Below are 18,994 nucleotides of genomic sequence, written 5' to 3' on the forward strand. Positions count from 1 at the left end.
ACAAAGGAAATGAATCCCTGTACACTACCTCATCAAGGTCAATCACGTGGTACATCGTATTGCTTACGTTTATATTTGGCGGGAATAATCAAAACCAATGACGCATTCTCAAATTATCCTACAAAGTTTAAATGTACCAATGTCCTGGACTCCTAATCCATCATAGGTCAATAACCGATCACGTGATCATACTCATATTTGACAATCATTTACCCAATGAATGAGATACTATCCAATTTTAAGAACAATTACCAATTATTGATACGACAATAAGAAATGTACCCCATCCAAAATTTAAGATTGGTACACAAATACACCTGTGTCTTATTGTGATCAAATGGACATTGAGTTTCCACCAATTGATATTGCATTAGACCTTAAAAGACTTCAACTGGAATTAAAATTATATGCTAAAGACAAACTAGTGCAAGAAGTTCAAAATACATTGTATCGACAATATCCAGAACCACTATCTGGTATGGATGTATGTGGAGTGTAATAAAATGATCCATTTCAATGAATTGTGTTTTTCATTTCAAGTACAACCCCAGGTTCTGACGTGTACTATTGCACCACAATGTTGTCAAAGGTTTTTGTTCTAAACAGTTCCGGTTCTTTACTAATAGGTGCACAAACTTTTAAAAATGTCAACTCAAACTTTGAAACAAAAATTTCAAACAAAAATCTTTGAAACAAAATTTTGAAACGAAAAAAAAATTCAAACAAAAAATTTCAAACCAAAAAAAATTCAAACAAAATTTTGAAGCGAAAAAAATTTCAAACAAAATTTTGAAACAAAAAATTTCAAACAAAAAATTTGGAAACGAAAAATTTTAAACAAAAAATTTTAAACAAAAATTTCGAACAAAAATTTTCAAACAAAAAATTTCAAACGAAAAAATTTTCAAACAAAAAATTTCAAACGAAAAAATCTCAAACAAAATTTTGAAACAAAAAAATTTGGAAACGAAAAAATTTTCAAACAAAAAATTTCAACCCAAAAAATTTCAAACTAAAAAAAATTTTACGTTTCACGGTTAACCGTCAAACTTTATCCGGTTTTTAACTATTCGATTAACAAATAAACGGTTTTGATCATATTTATCAGTGAGTGCAAAATGTTGAACGAAACCAAGATTTTTAAATGTTAAACAAAACTTAAAACTGAATACAGCAAAGATTTGAAAATCATCAGCCAATCAGATTGCACGAAAGATAGTGATCAACCAATCAGATTGCAGGAAAGATAGTGATCAACCAATCAAATTGCATTAACAATAACTTTGCCAGTGTTGTAGCATGTATTGCCTTTCGTCTATGAGTCATAAGATTCAATAAGGATAGCTATCAGATTTCAAATCAATCACCACCAATGATCTTAGACTATGAGCTGTGACTAAAGTTCAATGTATTGTTTCTAATTTCGCGCCTTATGTTAAAATTCTGTTTATCACCATTCCCAAATTTAAAGAATACTTCTCCTGATATACCTAAGTCTTAGAGTTAATCATATTATTATATGTTCAATAAGGTCAATAATGTCCGTACACTACCTCACTGTACACTACCTCATCAAGGACAATCACGTGGTACAACGTCTTGCTTACGTTTATATTTGGCGTGAATAATCAAAACCAATGACGTAATTTCATTTGACAATTCTTAAATTATACTACAAAGTTTTAATGTACCAATGTCCTGGACTCCTAATCCCATCATAGGTTAATAACTGATCACGTGATCATACTCATATTTGACAATGATTTACCCAATGAATGATATACTATCCAATTACCAATTATTGATACGACAATAAGAAATGTACCCCCTCCCAAAATTTAAGATTGGTACACAAATACACCTGTGTCTTATGAAAAAAAAGTAATAAATCCTGTACTTATTCAATAATAAAACCGGTCAATAACATTTAAATTTTGAATATTTGGCCTTTAGAGGAACACCAATGGGTCCTAGAAAACGTTTACCGAATTTTGTTATTTGATAATTCCCAAATTTAAAAGGGAACATAAACATATAAAGGTAATAAACCATATAACGTGCTAAATAGGTGTCAATAACCTCCGAAATTCGATTTTTGGTAATTCTTTACCCATGAAAGGGAACGATGTGGACCATCCAAATTTATAGTGGTACATATTGAAGTCCTGTACTATGATACCAAATGCTTATATTAAAACAATTTCTAAAACCGACTGGATGAGCCAAAATACCCCTCCCAAATTTTTCAAGGGGTGCGTCAATGTACCCATGTCTTATGATAGGAAATGAACCCATATACATGACCATATAACCATATAAGGTAATAGAACCCCATCAAAGGGAAGAAATTGGGCCAAAAACCAAACGCATGGTACAACATATTGCTTATGTTTATATTTTAGTAATTTTTACCCATGAAAGGGAACAAGATGGATCACCCAAATTTATCATGATACATGTTGAGGTCATGTACTATGATACCGAATGCTTAAATTGGAAAATTTCCAAAATTTAAGGGGATATGGAATGGACCCCTATACATGATCATATAACCATATAAGGTAATAGGACCTCATCCAAGGGGATAAATTGAGCCAAAACCAAACACGTGGTTGTACTAAAATTTGGCAATTTCGTACCCATCAAAGGAAACGTGGTGAACCACCCAAATTTATAGTAATATATATTAGGGTTCTATACTATAATACCAAACATGTAAAAGGGGCAATTTCCAAAATTAAAGGGGTGGGCCAAAGTACCCCTCCCAAATTTTTAAAGGATTGCACAAATGTACCTATGTCTTATGATAGGGAATAGACCCCTATACATAACCATATAACCATATAAGGTAATAGAACCTCATCCAAGGGGATAACTTAGGTCAAACCAAACACGTGGTACAACGTATTGCTTACGTTTATATTTTGGCAATTTGTACCCCTAAAAGGGAACGAGGTGGACCACCCAAATTTATCATAATACATGTTAGGGTCCAGTACTATAATACCAAATATATAAAATGAGCAATTTCTAAAATTTAAGGGGTGGGCCAAAGTACCCCTCCCAAATTTTTAAAGGAGTGCACAAATGTACCTATGTCTTATGATAGGGAATAGACCCCTGTATACGCCCATATAACTATATAGGGTAATAACACCTCATCCAAGGGGATAAATTAGGTCAAAAAACCCCGAAATTTGAATTTTTGGCAATTTTTTACCCCTAAAAGGGAATGAGGTGGACCACCCAAATTTATCATAGTACATATTAGGGTCCTGTACTATAATACCCAATGTTGAAATTGGGCAATTTCCAAAATTGAAGGGGTGGGCCAAGGTACCCCTCCCAAAAATTTAAAGGGGTGCATTAATATACCCATGTCTTATGATAGGTAATGAACCCTGTATACGCCCATATAACCATATAGGGTAATAACACCTCATCCAAGGGGATAAATTAGGTCAAAAACCTCCGAAATGTGAATTTTTGGCAATTTTTTACCCATGAAAGGGAACGACATTGACCCCCAATACTGATATAGGTACATACTGTGGTCCTAGGCTACCATACCAAATTTTTAGATTTGGCAATTTCCAAAATTTAAGGGGTGGGCCAAGGTACCCCTCCCAAATTTTCAAGGGGTGCATTAATATACCCATGTCTTATGAAAGGGAATGGACCCCTGTATACGCCCATATAACCATATAGGGTAATAACACCTCATCCAAGGGGATAAATTAGGTCAAAAACCCCCGAAATTTGACTTTTTGGCAATTTTTTACCCATGAAAGGGAACGACATAGACACCCAATACTGATAAAGGTACATACTATGGTCCTAGGCTACCATACCATACGTCCATATAACTATATAGGGTAATAATACCTCATCAAAGGGGATAAAATCGACCAAAACCAAACACGTGGTACTACGTATTGCTTACGTTTATATTTTGGCAATTTTGTGCCCCTAGAAGGGAACGAGGTGGACCACCCAAATTTATCATAGTACATATTAGGGTCCTATACTATAATACCCAATGTTTAAATTGGTCAATTTCCAAAATTGAAGGGGTGGGCCAAGGTACCCCTCCCAAATTTTTCAAGGGGTGCATTAATATACCCATATGTTATGAAAGGGAATGGACCCCTGTATACGCCCATATAACTATATAGGGTAATAACACCTCATCAAAGGGGATAAATTAGGTCAAAAACCCCCGAAATTTGAATTTTTGGCAATTTTTTACCCATGAAAGGGAACGACATAGACACCCAATACTAATAGAGGTACATACTGTGGTCCTAGGCTACCATACCAAATTTTTAGATTTGGCAATTTCCAAAATTTAAGGGGGGTGGTCCTATGTACCCCTGCCAAAATTTAGGGGGTGGGCCAAGGTACCCCTGCCAAAATTTAGAGGGGGTGGTCCTATGTACCCCTAGGTCATTGACCCCGGCCAGGGACCATGGGTCCTGAGGCAGGGACCCAGGGGCCAAAAAGTTCGGCAAAGTGGGGCCCATACTACTCACTTTATGTTTAGTGATGTCAAGGGCAAGGGTGCCGATTTCTCTGTAACTTTGGGGGAGGGGGACATTCGTAAAAAATACATTTAACAATACATATAAAAATAAAATTGCATATTAAAAAATCATAGTCATAAAAATACATGGGGCTCACATGATCTTTGGGCAAGTGTTATTTTTTTTCTACTTTTGACCTACTTTTAAATGTCCAAACTGTCCGGGAATATCATTCTTTATACCCTGTGGAGAATCTCTTGCCTACCCACTGCACATTGCTGAAATATGCATTTTTTGGTTGGCGTATGTATGATTTATTTTACACTAATATGGACCGCCACTGCAAGCTATTAATGAACTAGGCGGACAAACTGTAAAAAGAGATTTCTCGCATTAAAATAAGGAAAAAAAATGTCATATGGATTTGTGGGCAAAAGTACATAATTTCGGAGCTAGGGCCGTGCAAAATCGTAGAAAACTACATCACAATACGCATTATTTCGAACACGAGAAACCGTGGAGAAGCAGCCCATGTAGCATAAACGATGGTATAAATACGCTATCCAAAACTGCATATCAGGGAGTAATCTACACCCCCCCAACACCCCCCTAACACCCCTCCAAATTTCTTTACACACACCCCTGGATGGAAAAGGAATACTCCCCCAAATCCAATTGTATCAATCAGTATCATATAGGTAGGTTGTTTATTACATCAAGTTAAAAAAGGTTTAGGGTTTAGGAAAGAAGGCAATATTCTTATTTATTTATTTCACTTCAAAATACGAAGCGACCTCGTTCTCATGTACGGCTTCGAGAACCACATGACCTCATTGTTTCGGGCGGTGTTTCGATCGAAACAATTGACAAAACAGACCGCTGATACCTACCCTCCTGGGCTCCGCGGTCGTTTCCGAGAAAAGAGATTGATAGACAGATACAGATTACTGAAATTGGCAACGTCTTGAGCGGTCATTCACCTACCTCCTCCTCAATAAGGAAAAATGTGACAATATAGTAATAAGGCTACACCAGATTCAGTTGGTAAGTGCAACTCTGGAACAGGCTCGCAACCAGAAGGGGGCTAAGGAGGGCTTGGCCCTTCCTAAATGTTTCATGTCCAGTCCAGAGCTCAATACAAAAGCACAATTTAGATATTTATAAGAGAAGTTTTAATGAGTTGACCCCTACTAACATATTCATGGACCCCAAAGCTCTGTGGCTGGTTTCGAGCCTGCTCTGCAAGTGGTGTATCAACGAACGGACGTTACAAGGGTGTAGTCAAGACGTTTTTAGAAATGAAGAGATCGATCGAAGTAAGAATTATATATTTTTTAGACTGAGTCTCGTGTTATGCAGGAACACATTTGGCGCTAGCTTAATTTTTGTAAAGTATATTTTTATTCGCGTAAATTCATTGAGCGGAACAGGGCTCATAGCGAGTCACGTTTTTAAACTAAAATTTACATTTTTTTTCCAAGTTGGTCACTAAAAGTTACTTTTTTTCAAATTTGTCATTAAAAGTTACTTTTTTGAGAGGTAAAGTGACTTTTTCGTGTGATTTATGTTTTGCATTGGCAGTTTTTTAAGAAAAATATAAAAACAAATGGAAAAAGGCAGACATTTGTTACTCATTACTCTTCTGAAAACTTCAGAACTTACTGCCACATGTAAAACAGTCAGCTTTATTCTCACTTCAGCTTTTATTCTTTCTAAAGCACAGTGGACGGTTGGTGGATGCTTAAGCTCTCAAGGTGGGGTTGAGAACTCTTCTGTCTATTCTTTCTTCTATCATAATAATCTTTTAGTTTTCTCTCGTAATAGTTAACGCTCCGTTCAACGTTGTGTGAGTGTGTTTGCGTGGTTCATCATGTTCGTCTTGTGTTATGCTTCTTGTATGTTCTTAAGAGTAGGTGATGAATTTGAATATTTCACGTTTTTGAGCACTCTTAATGCAAAGTTAAATATAATATCTGGGATGAAGAAATTCGGAAATAGGCCAGAACTGGTTCCACTTACTCAGAAGCTTTTTACACCTGCTAAGTCTGCTTACCGTAACTACAAAGCATGCTTTGAAAACCTAAGAAAGGAGGAAGCTCAAAAAGAAATAAAGAAGAAACAAACGAACAAAGAGAGAGGTGATGGAGAAATTGACAAAGGAAAAAAGGGGCATGATTAGATTTTGGTCACTTTTTTGTGTGCTTTTGGTCATTTTTGGTCACTTTTCAACTATTTACAACAGACCAGACCACTATGTGCCCTGGGATTATTAAAATTAGGGTATATTAAAGAAGACAAAACAGAAAGATACAAAATATTTGTAAATTGAAAAACTTGATTTCTGGAAAACAACTAAATCAATGAATAATTTTCTTATGAATGATATTCAGAGCCAATAATGTAGCCAGGAAGGGGCAGGAACGGGGATTAAGAGATCAAATAATATTACAATTAACGTTAACAACAGGGTTAGAATATTAAATGAAATGAAATTGGAACTATGTACAGTATTAATTACTAGACGAATGTGATTTCAGCGTGGGACGAGGGAATTTTTCCCAATTAATATTTTTTTTTTTTTGAAAAAAAATCACCCACTAAAACTTGCTGGGGTGAATTAATTGAAATAATAGCAGAATTTTGCGAAATAATTAGACTACAATAATTCGTATGTAATCAATTCACATGTAATTACTAGGTAAAATAGTGGAGGTTAATTCCTAATACAGTGGAACCACTTTTAACGGGCTTCTTTCAATAGTGGACATCTTCATAAGCGGACAAACTTTCTTATTCTGCCATGCCATAAATATGTGTGATGTGGTGTTATGAGAGAGAATCCTTCCTTTTAGGGTCACCTCTCATTTACGGACAAATAATCGCTTCCACCGATGTCCGTTTTGTATTACTTAGTTTAATAATAATACTAAATGCTCAAATGTGTGAACTTACTTTATTGAACCTACCACTGCAAAGAATTGATATTATTATTATTATTATTATTATTATTATTATTATTATTATTATTATTATTATTATTATTATTATTATTATTATTATTATTAGTAATAATAATAATAATAATAATAATGCAATAGTTGCGTAACAAAATATACTGTTTTCTTGTTTGAATTTGTTTAAAAATTATATCACTATTCTGAGAGCACACCCCCCTTTTATTTTGAACACCCCCCTAAGTAAAAATTTATGGCGTACTTACTGCTGCATATTTTCACTAATGCAATGAGTGGGCAAGCAATTTCGCACAGGACATAAAGAATTCCCAGACATGCTCGGACCTCGGACTGAAATGTGAGTTCAAAGTAGGCAAAAATTAAGCCTTGACAGCAGTGAACGCGGAATGTTGTGGTGGTAAGTAGTCGGAAGTGTTACGAACCGCCAACTCAACAGTTCCTCGTGTTTGAAGTAACGCGTGCTGTGATATAACTGTCTACGGAACTATTTTCCCTGACTCGGGTTATCAGATTATATTTTTCCATTACTTTTATTTGTAGAATGAATATATAAGTTATTTTGCTTTCCTTAAGGCTGCCATTGGATTTGGGGAAAAAGGATCCATTGCTTGGGATTGTGGGGGAACCCTTATCAGTGAAAGATTTGTTTTGACAGCAGCACATTGCTACTCCAGTAAAGCTAAGTAAGTAAGGTTTACAAACTATCTTATTTTTGAAATATATAGAGTACAACCTGTTTAGTTTAATACTTTTTCTAGATTTGGACTACCTAACAGGGCGCCATGTCTGTGGAACAATATAGCGTAGTCATGTGTTATAATTGAAGACTTGGATTCCATAACATCCCAAGTCCACTCTTTCACTTCTTATTTTGCGTTTTTTTTTTTTTTTTTTTTTAATATATATTAGCATCTATGTTTTAAGGGCTATTCACTTGCATAATACGTAAATCCAAATCAAAACCTTTAAAAAAAATACAAAATAATTTTAGCTGAACAGACTAGCATACCAAGTATAATCTTGTTGTCTTTCTTCTAAAATCACAAAAGTACACCGGTGGACTTGGAATGTTCTGCAGTTCAGGTCTACGCTGGAAGCTGACCATTTTGAACATTTTATGAGGAACCAATAGCGAGCAAGCTAGAACTAATTTCGTGTCAGTCTTCGCAAAAAATTATGGAGCGTAACGCAAAAGGAAACGTGCAAAAATCAATTATAATTGTTATGCCTCTTATCGCAAACTAAAATGCAGATTTTGAATTGCGTTGACGCAACGGAATGAGGTCCATGGTATTTAAAACAGTAATATTTCATTCGAAATGCTCTGTACAAAAGACACGTTTATTAATTCCAAAATAGAAACCATAACAAAAATTATTATTCTATGCTTGAGCTTCATTGTGAACTACACACTATTGAAGTATTTGTCATAGATAAAGAAAGAAAGAAAAGAAAAGAAACAATAAATAATGCAAATAGTCCAAATGTGTACTCATGAATTTCTAGAAAACTAAGAGTGCTTCAAAGATCTAGTAAACAAACGCATTAACAAATGTCACATGAGGTTTTAGTCCGAATCGTTCTTGACACAGTCTATACTGGACTCATTCATTGTCGAAGGACTTTCCATTGGGTTGTATTCTCTCTGAGAGCATTAAATTTTCTGGTATTTGTCCTGCATCATGAGGCAATTGGAGAGATACCTAGATTAAGAGGTAGCTAACTCCGATCCAGAAAGTCAGAATTAATGGTACCTGGGAACCGATGCGTTGGCCACTCATCACCAGCTGAACATGAGCCACTGGCGTCTCTGGCATGTAAAATTTGGGAGGGGACATCAAAGAAAGTGATTTAAATGGTACTACCTAGCCCAACCTATTTATTAACTTCGATTCCATTTGTTATCTTTCTGCTTACCTTCATGGACCCCCTAAGGTATATCAAGAACTCGATTACAATCGTTTCACAGCCTGGATATTATAATCCAAATAAATACAATAATTATTATTTATATGGTGTTCTGTCGTCAATAAATAAATTAAATTAGAATAAAATATTGAATATTTTGTACTTCAAAATATTGGGGGGGGCGTCCCCCTCGTCCCCCCGCCAGAGACACCCGTGATGTGCCATCTAGCTGGCTATAGTCTTTCATGGCTGTGGAGTCAGATAGTTTAATTAAGTGCTTGTTACCCAATTTCATCAGTATTTCAATACTGTGTAACCAAAGGAAACTGAAAAGAATGTAACTTCTTTCTTATCTGTCTTACCTCAAATTCATCTTACCTCTATACACTAAAATAAAATACTAAACTTCATATCACAAGAGCCCATGAAGTACTCTGACCGAATACATGACCCACATTTCAGCTGATGGCGCCACATAATGCATGGTGTATATATATATATATATATATATATATATATATATATATATATATATATATATATATATATATATATATATATATATATATATATATGTGTGTGTGTGTGTGTGTGTGTGTGTGTGTCTGTGTGTCTGTGTCTGTGTGTGTGTGTGTGTTACAGTTTTGGCTATGTAACATAGCCTTCCTCAAACACATGATGAAAGAATATTCAATTTTGACAGCTTAAATACAATATGAATGCAAGACACTTCCACTTTCTCTGCCAAAGCTGTCAAAATTTGATATTTCTCTTATAATGTGTCTGAGGAAGGCTATGTTACATAGCTGAAACTCTAACACATATATACACTCTTAAAATATATATACTGCTTCGGTCAGTTAGAGCTTTATTAGCAATATTGAATTTTCCAAAGCTATAATGAATAGTTTACAACCCTAAATTACTCAAAGTCCACATTTTGTGAAACCCTATCCTTAAATAGAATTTGTATACCTCCCAAAGTAACACCATACATTTCTCACTTCTCAATACTTGGCACCTCTCATAAACAAACCTTCACAAATATACAGGCTGTTTCAAAACAACACCGACAACGTTTGGGAGGTGATTCCTGACACCAAGATAAGACGAAAAGTATAGACCAACCTGGATGCACAAATACTTCCTTTCGGAGTTATAGGCTGCCGAAAACATGAGAAATTGAACTTTAAAGGACCCTAGCTCCAAAACTATGGGACTCGGTAAATCCTATCCAAAAATCCATGTTTCAGAATCCTAAGGTACTCACGCAACAATTTTTATAAAGGAAGTTTGGCTACGGGCATATAATTTGAAGTACTCACCAACTACCTCTATAAAAATTATTGCGGAAGTACTTCAGGATTCTGAAACATGGATATTTGGATAGAACACATACTACGAACACATACTAGTTCCTAAGTGAAGTCTTAACCCGACTGCGGTAGGTTCAATAGGTTTGGAGCTATGGACCTTTAAAGTCCAATTTTTCATGTTTTCGGCAGCTTATAACTCCGAAAGAAAACATTTGTGCACCCAGGTTGGTCTATACTTTTTGTCTTATCTTGATATCAGAAATCATCTCCCAAACGTTGTCGGTGTTGTTTTGAAACATACTGAATAGAGAAATATAAAGAATAATTTAATTGTCCACAAATACTTCCTAAGTATTCTTATATCACAGAATGGATGGACTTCCAATTCAAGGGACAGATGTGCTAATATAGTAAACGAAGACTTTGTACTTGATTGATAGATATTTAAATATTATTATTTATAAATATTATTGTTTATTTTATTTAAAGTTAAGAAAAATGTATCTGTATATTCAAGTACCATGGTTTCCTTTATTTAATCCCAGTTTCGTTATATTTTTCTTCCTTTCTTTAGAGGAGAAGCCAAATGGGTGAGACTTGGCGATTTGAATTTGAATCGGGATGACGACGACGCTGAGCCACAGGAGTTTAGCATCGTTCAGAAGATCAAACACCCAGACTACAAGCCACCAGCACGATACAACGACATTGCTCTCTTCAAGCTGGATAAAGAGGTTCAGTTCAACGCTTACGTTAGACCAGCATGTCTTCACTTTAAAAATACTGTCCCCAACGGAAAGCTTATAGCAACTGGTTGGGGGAGAATTGGATACTGTGAGTATAGGGCATTTTAAAATAACTAATTGATCGAGAAATATTAAAAGTACTTAAAAAATTATAAATAACGAAGGAACATAAAATAACGATTACTTAGCATTTAATTATTATTTGGAGGATTTAAAATATATGACGACTCAAATCTACAAAACATGTGAGAAGCTAATATAAAAAAAAATGGATTTAGTAGTGTGCATGAACTTAGATATTTTAAAGTAAAATAATTTCAATCCTTGCTGCCAAGAAAAGACTCGGCTTGAAAGTTCGCTTTGCAGAAATTTCAGATAACTGACTCAAGACGATTCGAAACCACACCATAATCAATTAATTGAGAGCATTAGTTTGCATCCATCATTTATCCTATTGGGCGCGTTTAGTGCACAATGAAATCAAGTCCGCTTTTAGTCATTTTGGACATCTTTAAAATTTCTATCTGAAGCTTCTTTCAAAGCTTAAAAGATAATGCGAAAAACAGAGTTAACTTTTCCATGTAGTTAACCGTACCGTACATACATTATACCTCTATTTCTCACAACTTTGGTTATTGGACTTATAGGTACTATGTTATCATAGTTATCACAAAATCAGCACATGAAAAACAATGATACTTCGGAGATAATTAAACTAAGTAAAGGAATTATTATTTAACATGGATTAGAAGTACTTTTATATTATTTACTTGAAGAATTAAACAAAGACTATTTTCTACAAAACGTGACTCTAAGGAGATACATATATTTAATATGTCAGGCGATAAAATAAATAAATATGTTATTTTTCCATCATTTTCTTTGAAAGACCAAGGAAATTTTGTTGTAAAAAATCCAAAGTTCGAAGCAAACAACATACGTTCGTTACATTATCATGTGATGGATATTGAGTATGTGTATCTCTATTGTAACACTTTCATAAATTCATGTACAAAAATTTCTTTTTCTTTGTAAATAAGAAATATTTGAAGTTTTGAACTCTACCTTGAAAGCTGATCTTTCTCGGTAACGAAATATTTTCCAAAATAGGGCTCTGGCTCTTGTTAGATTTGGCGTGCTCCGTTTCGAACAAAATATGTATCTTTTATGTTGCTGGTAAATAAGAGATATTCACCAACTGTTTCTCTTCTCAGCAAGTGATCCAAGTGAGCATTTATTGAAAGTACAACTGAGTCATATTCCTCCTGATACGTGTAGCAAGGCCTACAAAGATGATGATGAAATAAGACTCCCAAGATCTGTGGACCCTTCAATGTTGTGCGCAGGCGAATTGTCAGGAGGCAAAGATACTTGTCAGGTAATAAGTTTCTGTTTTATTCCAAATGACATTGTTGTTTGTAATATTTTACCAATTATGGATTATTTCACCATGAAAATTTTCATATACGGTATTGAATCTTACTAGTGCGATAAGCTGTATCGAGCTTATCCCAGGTCGATGAACAAGAAGTGACAGAAACGAATTTTAAAAAATACAACTTGTCAGTATGTTCGAAATCAATATTAGATTTATGTAGAACGTCACTATGAACATATACTATGAGTTATGCAAATCAATAATCATCAGAGGTGGCCTTAGTCTTTGCGGGGCCTAGAGAAACTGAGCCCCGCGGGGTCCTTAGCCGGTTACATGACAATATCAAAACTAAAAGTGTCCAGAACAGAAAATCTCCTGTCAAAACATAGACAAGCAAACACAGAATAATTCTCGATTTCAATGGTGCCTTTGTTTACTAATCGCAATATCCTAGACAGCCCCCTCAACACAACCATATCTCATGTACAATCAAGAATAATGTTTCTAAACAGCTTTTGCTTGCTATTAATTTCATAAATACATTTCAAATATTTTTTCATATAGGATCATTAATCTCCTTGTTCAGTATTTGGTATAAAGTTGAGTTAAGTCTAACAATCCCCCCCTACTTGACTAACTCAAAAAGAATACTGGTAAAATCTGCATTCAAAATTTTCTTTGAATCCTGAATGCTAAGTTGTATGAAGCGAGGAAGTGAACAACGGAAACTAGCCTCCCTATGATATATTTCCAGCGTTTCCTTTCCATCAAAGCAAGCTGAACTTGTATTTAAAAAAAATATATTGTTTCAGTCTCGCGGTTCTATACCGTTGCAGAAAGCAATTGTTTAAGCAAGGCTGATCAGAAAATACGATTTGAATTTTACAACTCTATCCACCTACACAGGAATACTACAAGATCAAGTGCAACAGTACTCATCAATGCACTAAATATTTAGATGGAAATATTTTTATTTGTGTTACAAATGTTGATGTCCTCAATGGCGATCCATATAGAACTGTAATCGGCTTGATTATTCTTGGATTTTGTTCATAAATGTTTATTTGAAAAATCAAAAGTAGTACTCTGAATCGCGAGGCACTCCCAAGCGCGGGGACCTGGCTGGCTGCCCGGTTTGACCTATGTGAAGGTCGCCACTGATAATCATGATCTTACGAAAGCTCTAATCAACCTATGATTTGGACATAAACTGCGTCAACACTCTTTGTTGCCAAGCACAAGGGATGTATTTTCAACTTCATTAAAATCTGAAAGTTAGCTTTCAGTTCCACTGTCTCACAATTGGTCTAGCATCTGCGGCCGAAGAAATTGGTGAATCATAACTTGATTATATTCTCAAATCTTACTCCACGCTAACAGTGGATGTCTTCGAGAAGATAATTCAATCCCCTTAATTATATAATAGTGTGCAAGTGTGTAATGTCAGTTTAATTAGCTCAAAAATTGACTTACTCGTGAATTACCATAAATTACTCAAACTAAAGGATGTAAATCGTGGTGAATCACTCGCAATTAATATTATGAAAGGTTATGTTTCAAGCGTAAATGAAACTACAATTTCAAATGATAAAATACCGACTAGATTAGGTGGAAGATAAAAGAGCCTAGAGAAGAAGGGCTTTAATTATTACGATAGGAAACGAGCACTTGCCTTAATTATCCGTTGTTCTCGACAACGCTGTAGATGAGATGATTCTCCGAAGTTGCTGTGTAACTTCTGGTGTGACTGCAATGGTATCAATGTTGGACTTTACTATTGGATTTCATATCCTGTCAAATCTGGCAGGGGCGATGAATGGATTGTTGCATCTCACAATGTCAGCTTGATGACAATATCTGGATGATGGCCTGGACTTCTTTCATAGGTTGCTTCTGTAGTAATGAACTCTTGCAGGTCCCAAGTGCCGGACAACTTGGAGAAACTTCTAGTTTCCAATAATAGTTGGTTTGGCAATGTTCTTCACTACACGTCTAACAGCACAATCCACCAAAAGAAATGTGTTCCTCCAGTTTTGATAGGAAAGGACGATAACGTCTTCGGTCATACAACTTGTAAGACTCGTACAACACAAAGGAATGTGGCGTGATGGTTGAAGGAACACTTGTCTATCGTTTATTGACTTTTCTTACGGAATGATGAAATGAATGTAATGATTTTACAAATACTTGTCTGGCAAAATACAATCTGAGTAAAATGTTTCTTGAAGTTAAACTGATAAATTGAACGAGATTTAGAAAAGACTTTAAAGTGATTCGTTTTTAAAGTAATTTAAATTGTCCAAAATGAATATGTACTCGTAATAATTTTACAGTAATTTCACAGTATAGCACAGTATTGCACAAAAAGATCAAATCCACGAAACGGCTGCCAGGAAACGAATATTGGAAGGACTGGATTCATGTGATTAACCTTCTTCCTCTCAATTATAAAGTTTTTTTTAGGATTTTAGCTTACTTACCCTTTTCAAGAGCATCGGTCGAAATCTTTTACTTCAATATAAAAGTGGCAAATTTTATCTTAGAAACAAAGGTAGGTGATGAGAAGCTTACAAGACTTGTATCCGTCATTCCTACTTATCATCCAATGGTTCAATATTAGTAAGGTGATTGACGTCATGGATACCAGCTGAATAAAGGAATTGTTTCTTTGAGTGAGCATTTTATTGATTAATATCCGGAATATAAATTTATAAGTTTCGTTACCGTGATAAACTGAAATTTGTAAACTGAGGGTGTATTTCCCACAGTTATTCCCAGTCACAACCTGCAAACTAGTATACTATGAAGGAAATAGTTGGTAAGAAAACCCTGAAATTCATGTTGTAAGCCTAAAGCTATGTAATAACTCTTCCAGGCAAGATCAAGTATTGTAGCACCATTCATCAACTTCACGGACGCAGTATGAGTTCATCCATCAGCAAGTTTGCCAAGATTTTCGAATTTTCGTTGTGTCCTTCATCTGCATTACATGACAGAAAGTTTCTACCTTGGATACACATGGGAAAGTTTCAAATACGAATAAGTTTCCTTTATCACTTCAATACTTTTACCGGGATAAATTGAAGTAATTGATTTCTGCGGTTTATAGGACACAAAAATCTTATATTTTTCTTCTTACCGAATTATAAACACAGTGTTAAGTACAGGATTTCTCCAAGGATGTTTTAATATATGCTTATAATGTGAAGATCCATGAAGATTTATGGGAAAGATGGCGCAAAAGTTCAATGTAAATGACAGATAAGTTAATGCAGCTGAACCGATGGAAGCTTCATAAGCATACTACGATTGAAATTTATTATGTTAATAATCGAATTAAACTTGTAATTTGTTGTATTAATAATTGGAAACTCTATAAGGAAACAGATAATTAATTACAACTTAATCCAATTCATCCCTCTTACGGAGAACTCTAGTTGGTAAAATAATTACAACAATGTGGACACAATAGTAATATGTAGGAAACAAGAATTTTAGGAATGATCAAAAAAATTAAGCAAAAGATTGTGATCTTGGCCAAGAATTTTAGGAATGATTCAAAAACTGAAGCTAAAGATTGCGATCTTGGCCAAGAGTTTTAGGAATGATCAAAAAACAAGCGAAAGATTGCGATTTTGGTCAAGAATTTTAGGAACAATCCATTGGATCAAAAGATTGCGATCTTGGTCAACAATTTTAGTAATGATCCAAAAAATGAAGCAAAAGATTGCTTTCTGGCCAAGAATTTTAAGAATAATCAAAGAAAAAAAATAAATACATAAAATAAAATAAATAAATAAATAAATAAATAAATAAATAAATAAATGAAGCAAAAGATTGCGAACTTGGACAAGAATTAGTTTTTGAATCAGGAGCCACAAAATTTTTGAACGGTCCTTATTTCGAGTTTTCGTATTTTCTACGGAATAAGCATATCATACTGAGATAAGTGATAGTTTTGATTTGGTTACACTATATGTGGTTTTCCAGATATAAGGTCTACAAGAAAATTTTTGATGCATTTTTGGATGTCTACAAGAAATATATTGGATCTTTTGATGCATTTTTGGATCAGGAGCCAGAAAATTTTTGAATGGCCCCTAAATTGAGTTATCGTATTTTCTACGGAATAAGCACATCATACTGAGTTAAGTGATAGTTTGGGTTTTGCTACACTATATGTAGTTCTCCGGATATAAGGCCTACAAGAAAATTTTTGATTGAAATATATTGGATCTTTTGATCCAAAAATCTGTCAAATTACCGCTTCACGATCAAATTATTATTATCGACTATTTATTTATAGTTATTTTCAATCTATTGCTGAATTGCATTTTAGATTGTAGAATATACACTAAATTTTATCATTGTTAATTAAATATCTTTATTTTCAGGGTGACTCCGGAGGTCCATTACAGTATGTATTAAGAGAACCATACTGTATGTACAGTATCATTGGAGTAACATCTTTCGGCAAGTTTTGTGGCTTTCAAAATTCGCCAGCAATTTATACACGAGTGTCGAGCTACGTCCCTTGGATAGAAGATATAGTTTGGGGTCAATGATACTCAATAGATTATATATCATAAAATGTTAATGCTATTTTCTGTAATAAATTGTCTTTTTTCTAAATATTGTAGTATCATGATTAAATTATATATTTATAAGAGACTTCAAATATATCCTATTGTTCCAAAAATTTAGCTGGTAATATATTTTATTGCACAATGGTAGATATACTAGCTTCAAATCCCTTATTTCATGGATGAATTCTCCGTGCTGAAGTTACACTCACTAAGAATTGTGGATGTTTTAGGAGGAAAATATAAAACAGAACTTGGGAATAGACATATTTATAACTAACAGAAAAGGATTTTTAATTTTCTAGGAAGTGCACATTGGATTTAATGCAAAAGAATAAAAGAGTTACTTTGTAGTCATATATATATATAAAAAAAGAAGAAGAAGAAGAAGAAAACATTGTTGTGAATCAGTAGGGTCATCAGATATTTAGTTTAAGTGGAAGTTATAGCACCCAACTCATTTTTTCATTATTAATTTCTTAGTAGTTTTAAAATCAAATATTCCTACCTCAATCATTATTTTAAATTCCCTGCACATTTTTACCACAAAAGAAAATGATCAGAACTACAAATTTACCTTATCGCAATTCATAGTGGCAATAAATTAATACTTTCGCCTCTACAATTCATTTAATGTTTTTCCGTCTCTACAATTTGATATTTTTAAAAAAAAAAAATACATATAACAATAAGCTGCAGGTAAGACGCTATGTAATAAATACCACCTATAGGCTGGTGGCTTCGAACCTTTTTACGTTGACGTAAGCTCTCTCTGGGGAGGGCTTGACATCTTTAATGTTGTGAATTAAGCTCTTAACGAGGTAATATATATATATATATATATATATATATATATATATATATATATATACACTGACCCTGCTCTATTAGCTAGTGACTCGACTGAATATAGTAGCCAAATGGCTAGAAGCTGGCTTCGATCAGGACACCTATATATGCAGATATACTTGACGTTATGGCAGCTTGCCCGACATCAATTTAGTTTTGTAAAATCTTCTCTCTAAGCAATGAATCACGCCTTCCAATGCTTTCTAGTTACACTTGTTAATAAAGTTGCTCTAATATTAACATAAAATTACATTTATTGCACATTTCGCCTAGTTGTGTTAAGTGTATGGTTGCTTATGTTAATTCAATAATGATAACACTCAACTAAACATATTTTCCTTCAGGATATCTCCGATATTGGATCTTCCACCAAGTTCTCAGAGTTAGAAAAAATGTGTTGTAAATTATTTAAAAAGTTTTCAATTGTTATTATCAACGAAAATTTAATAGGCTTAATAGGTCTACTTTAGACGAGTAAAATAACAATGGTAAAGTTATATCTTGATTCTTCTTTATCTATAATTCCGAGAAAATGTGGTGAAGATGAGTTCAATCCTATGAGCAAATCCTCTCCAAAATATTCTTCTGCAGAGATATTGAGATATTCAAACAGGGTTTCGGAATAATTATTCTTCAAATTAATTTAAACTATAGGATAATAGCCTTTTCAGAATTACGAATTTCATTCAATTAGTTTTTATATCTTTTATTTTACT

The 18,994-nt window shown here is 34.1% G+C and overlaps 1 protein-coding gene across 1 annotated transcript in view; it reads left to right on the forward strand.

Annotated features, from left to right (window-relative positions):
• Window positions 1-17,457, forward strand: part of LOC145669254 (venom protease-like) — a 41,289-nt gene extending 23,832 nt beyond the window's left edge. Inside the window, exons 4-7 of the mRNA XM_081737575.1 lie at window positions 8,072-8,181; window positions 11,297-11,556; window positions 12,683-12,846; window positions 17,241-17,457. Of these exons, the coding sequence (XP_081593701.1) occupies window positions 8,072-8,181; window positions 11,297-11,556; window positions 12,683-12,846; window positions 17,241-17,411 (705 nt within the window). The 3' untranslated portion in view covers window positions 17,412-17,457. The remainder of the gene's footprint in view (window positions 1-8,071; window positions 8,182-11,296; window positions 11,557-12,682; window positions 12,847-17,240) is intronic.
• The last annotated feature ends 1,537 nt before the right edge of the window (window positions 17,458-18,994 follow it).

This window comes from Thermobia domestica, chromosome 13 (assembly GCF_964235325.1).
Source record: "Thermobia domestica chromosome 13, izTheDome1.hap1.1, whole genome shotgun sequence".
NCBI classification, from domain to species: domain Eukaryota; kingdom Metazoa; phylum Arthropoda; class Insecta; order Zygentoma; family Lepismatidae; genus Thermobia; species Thermobia domestica.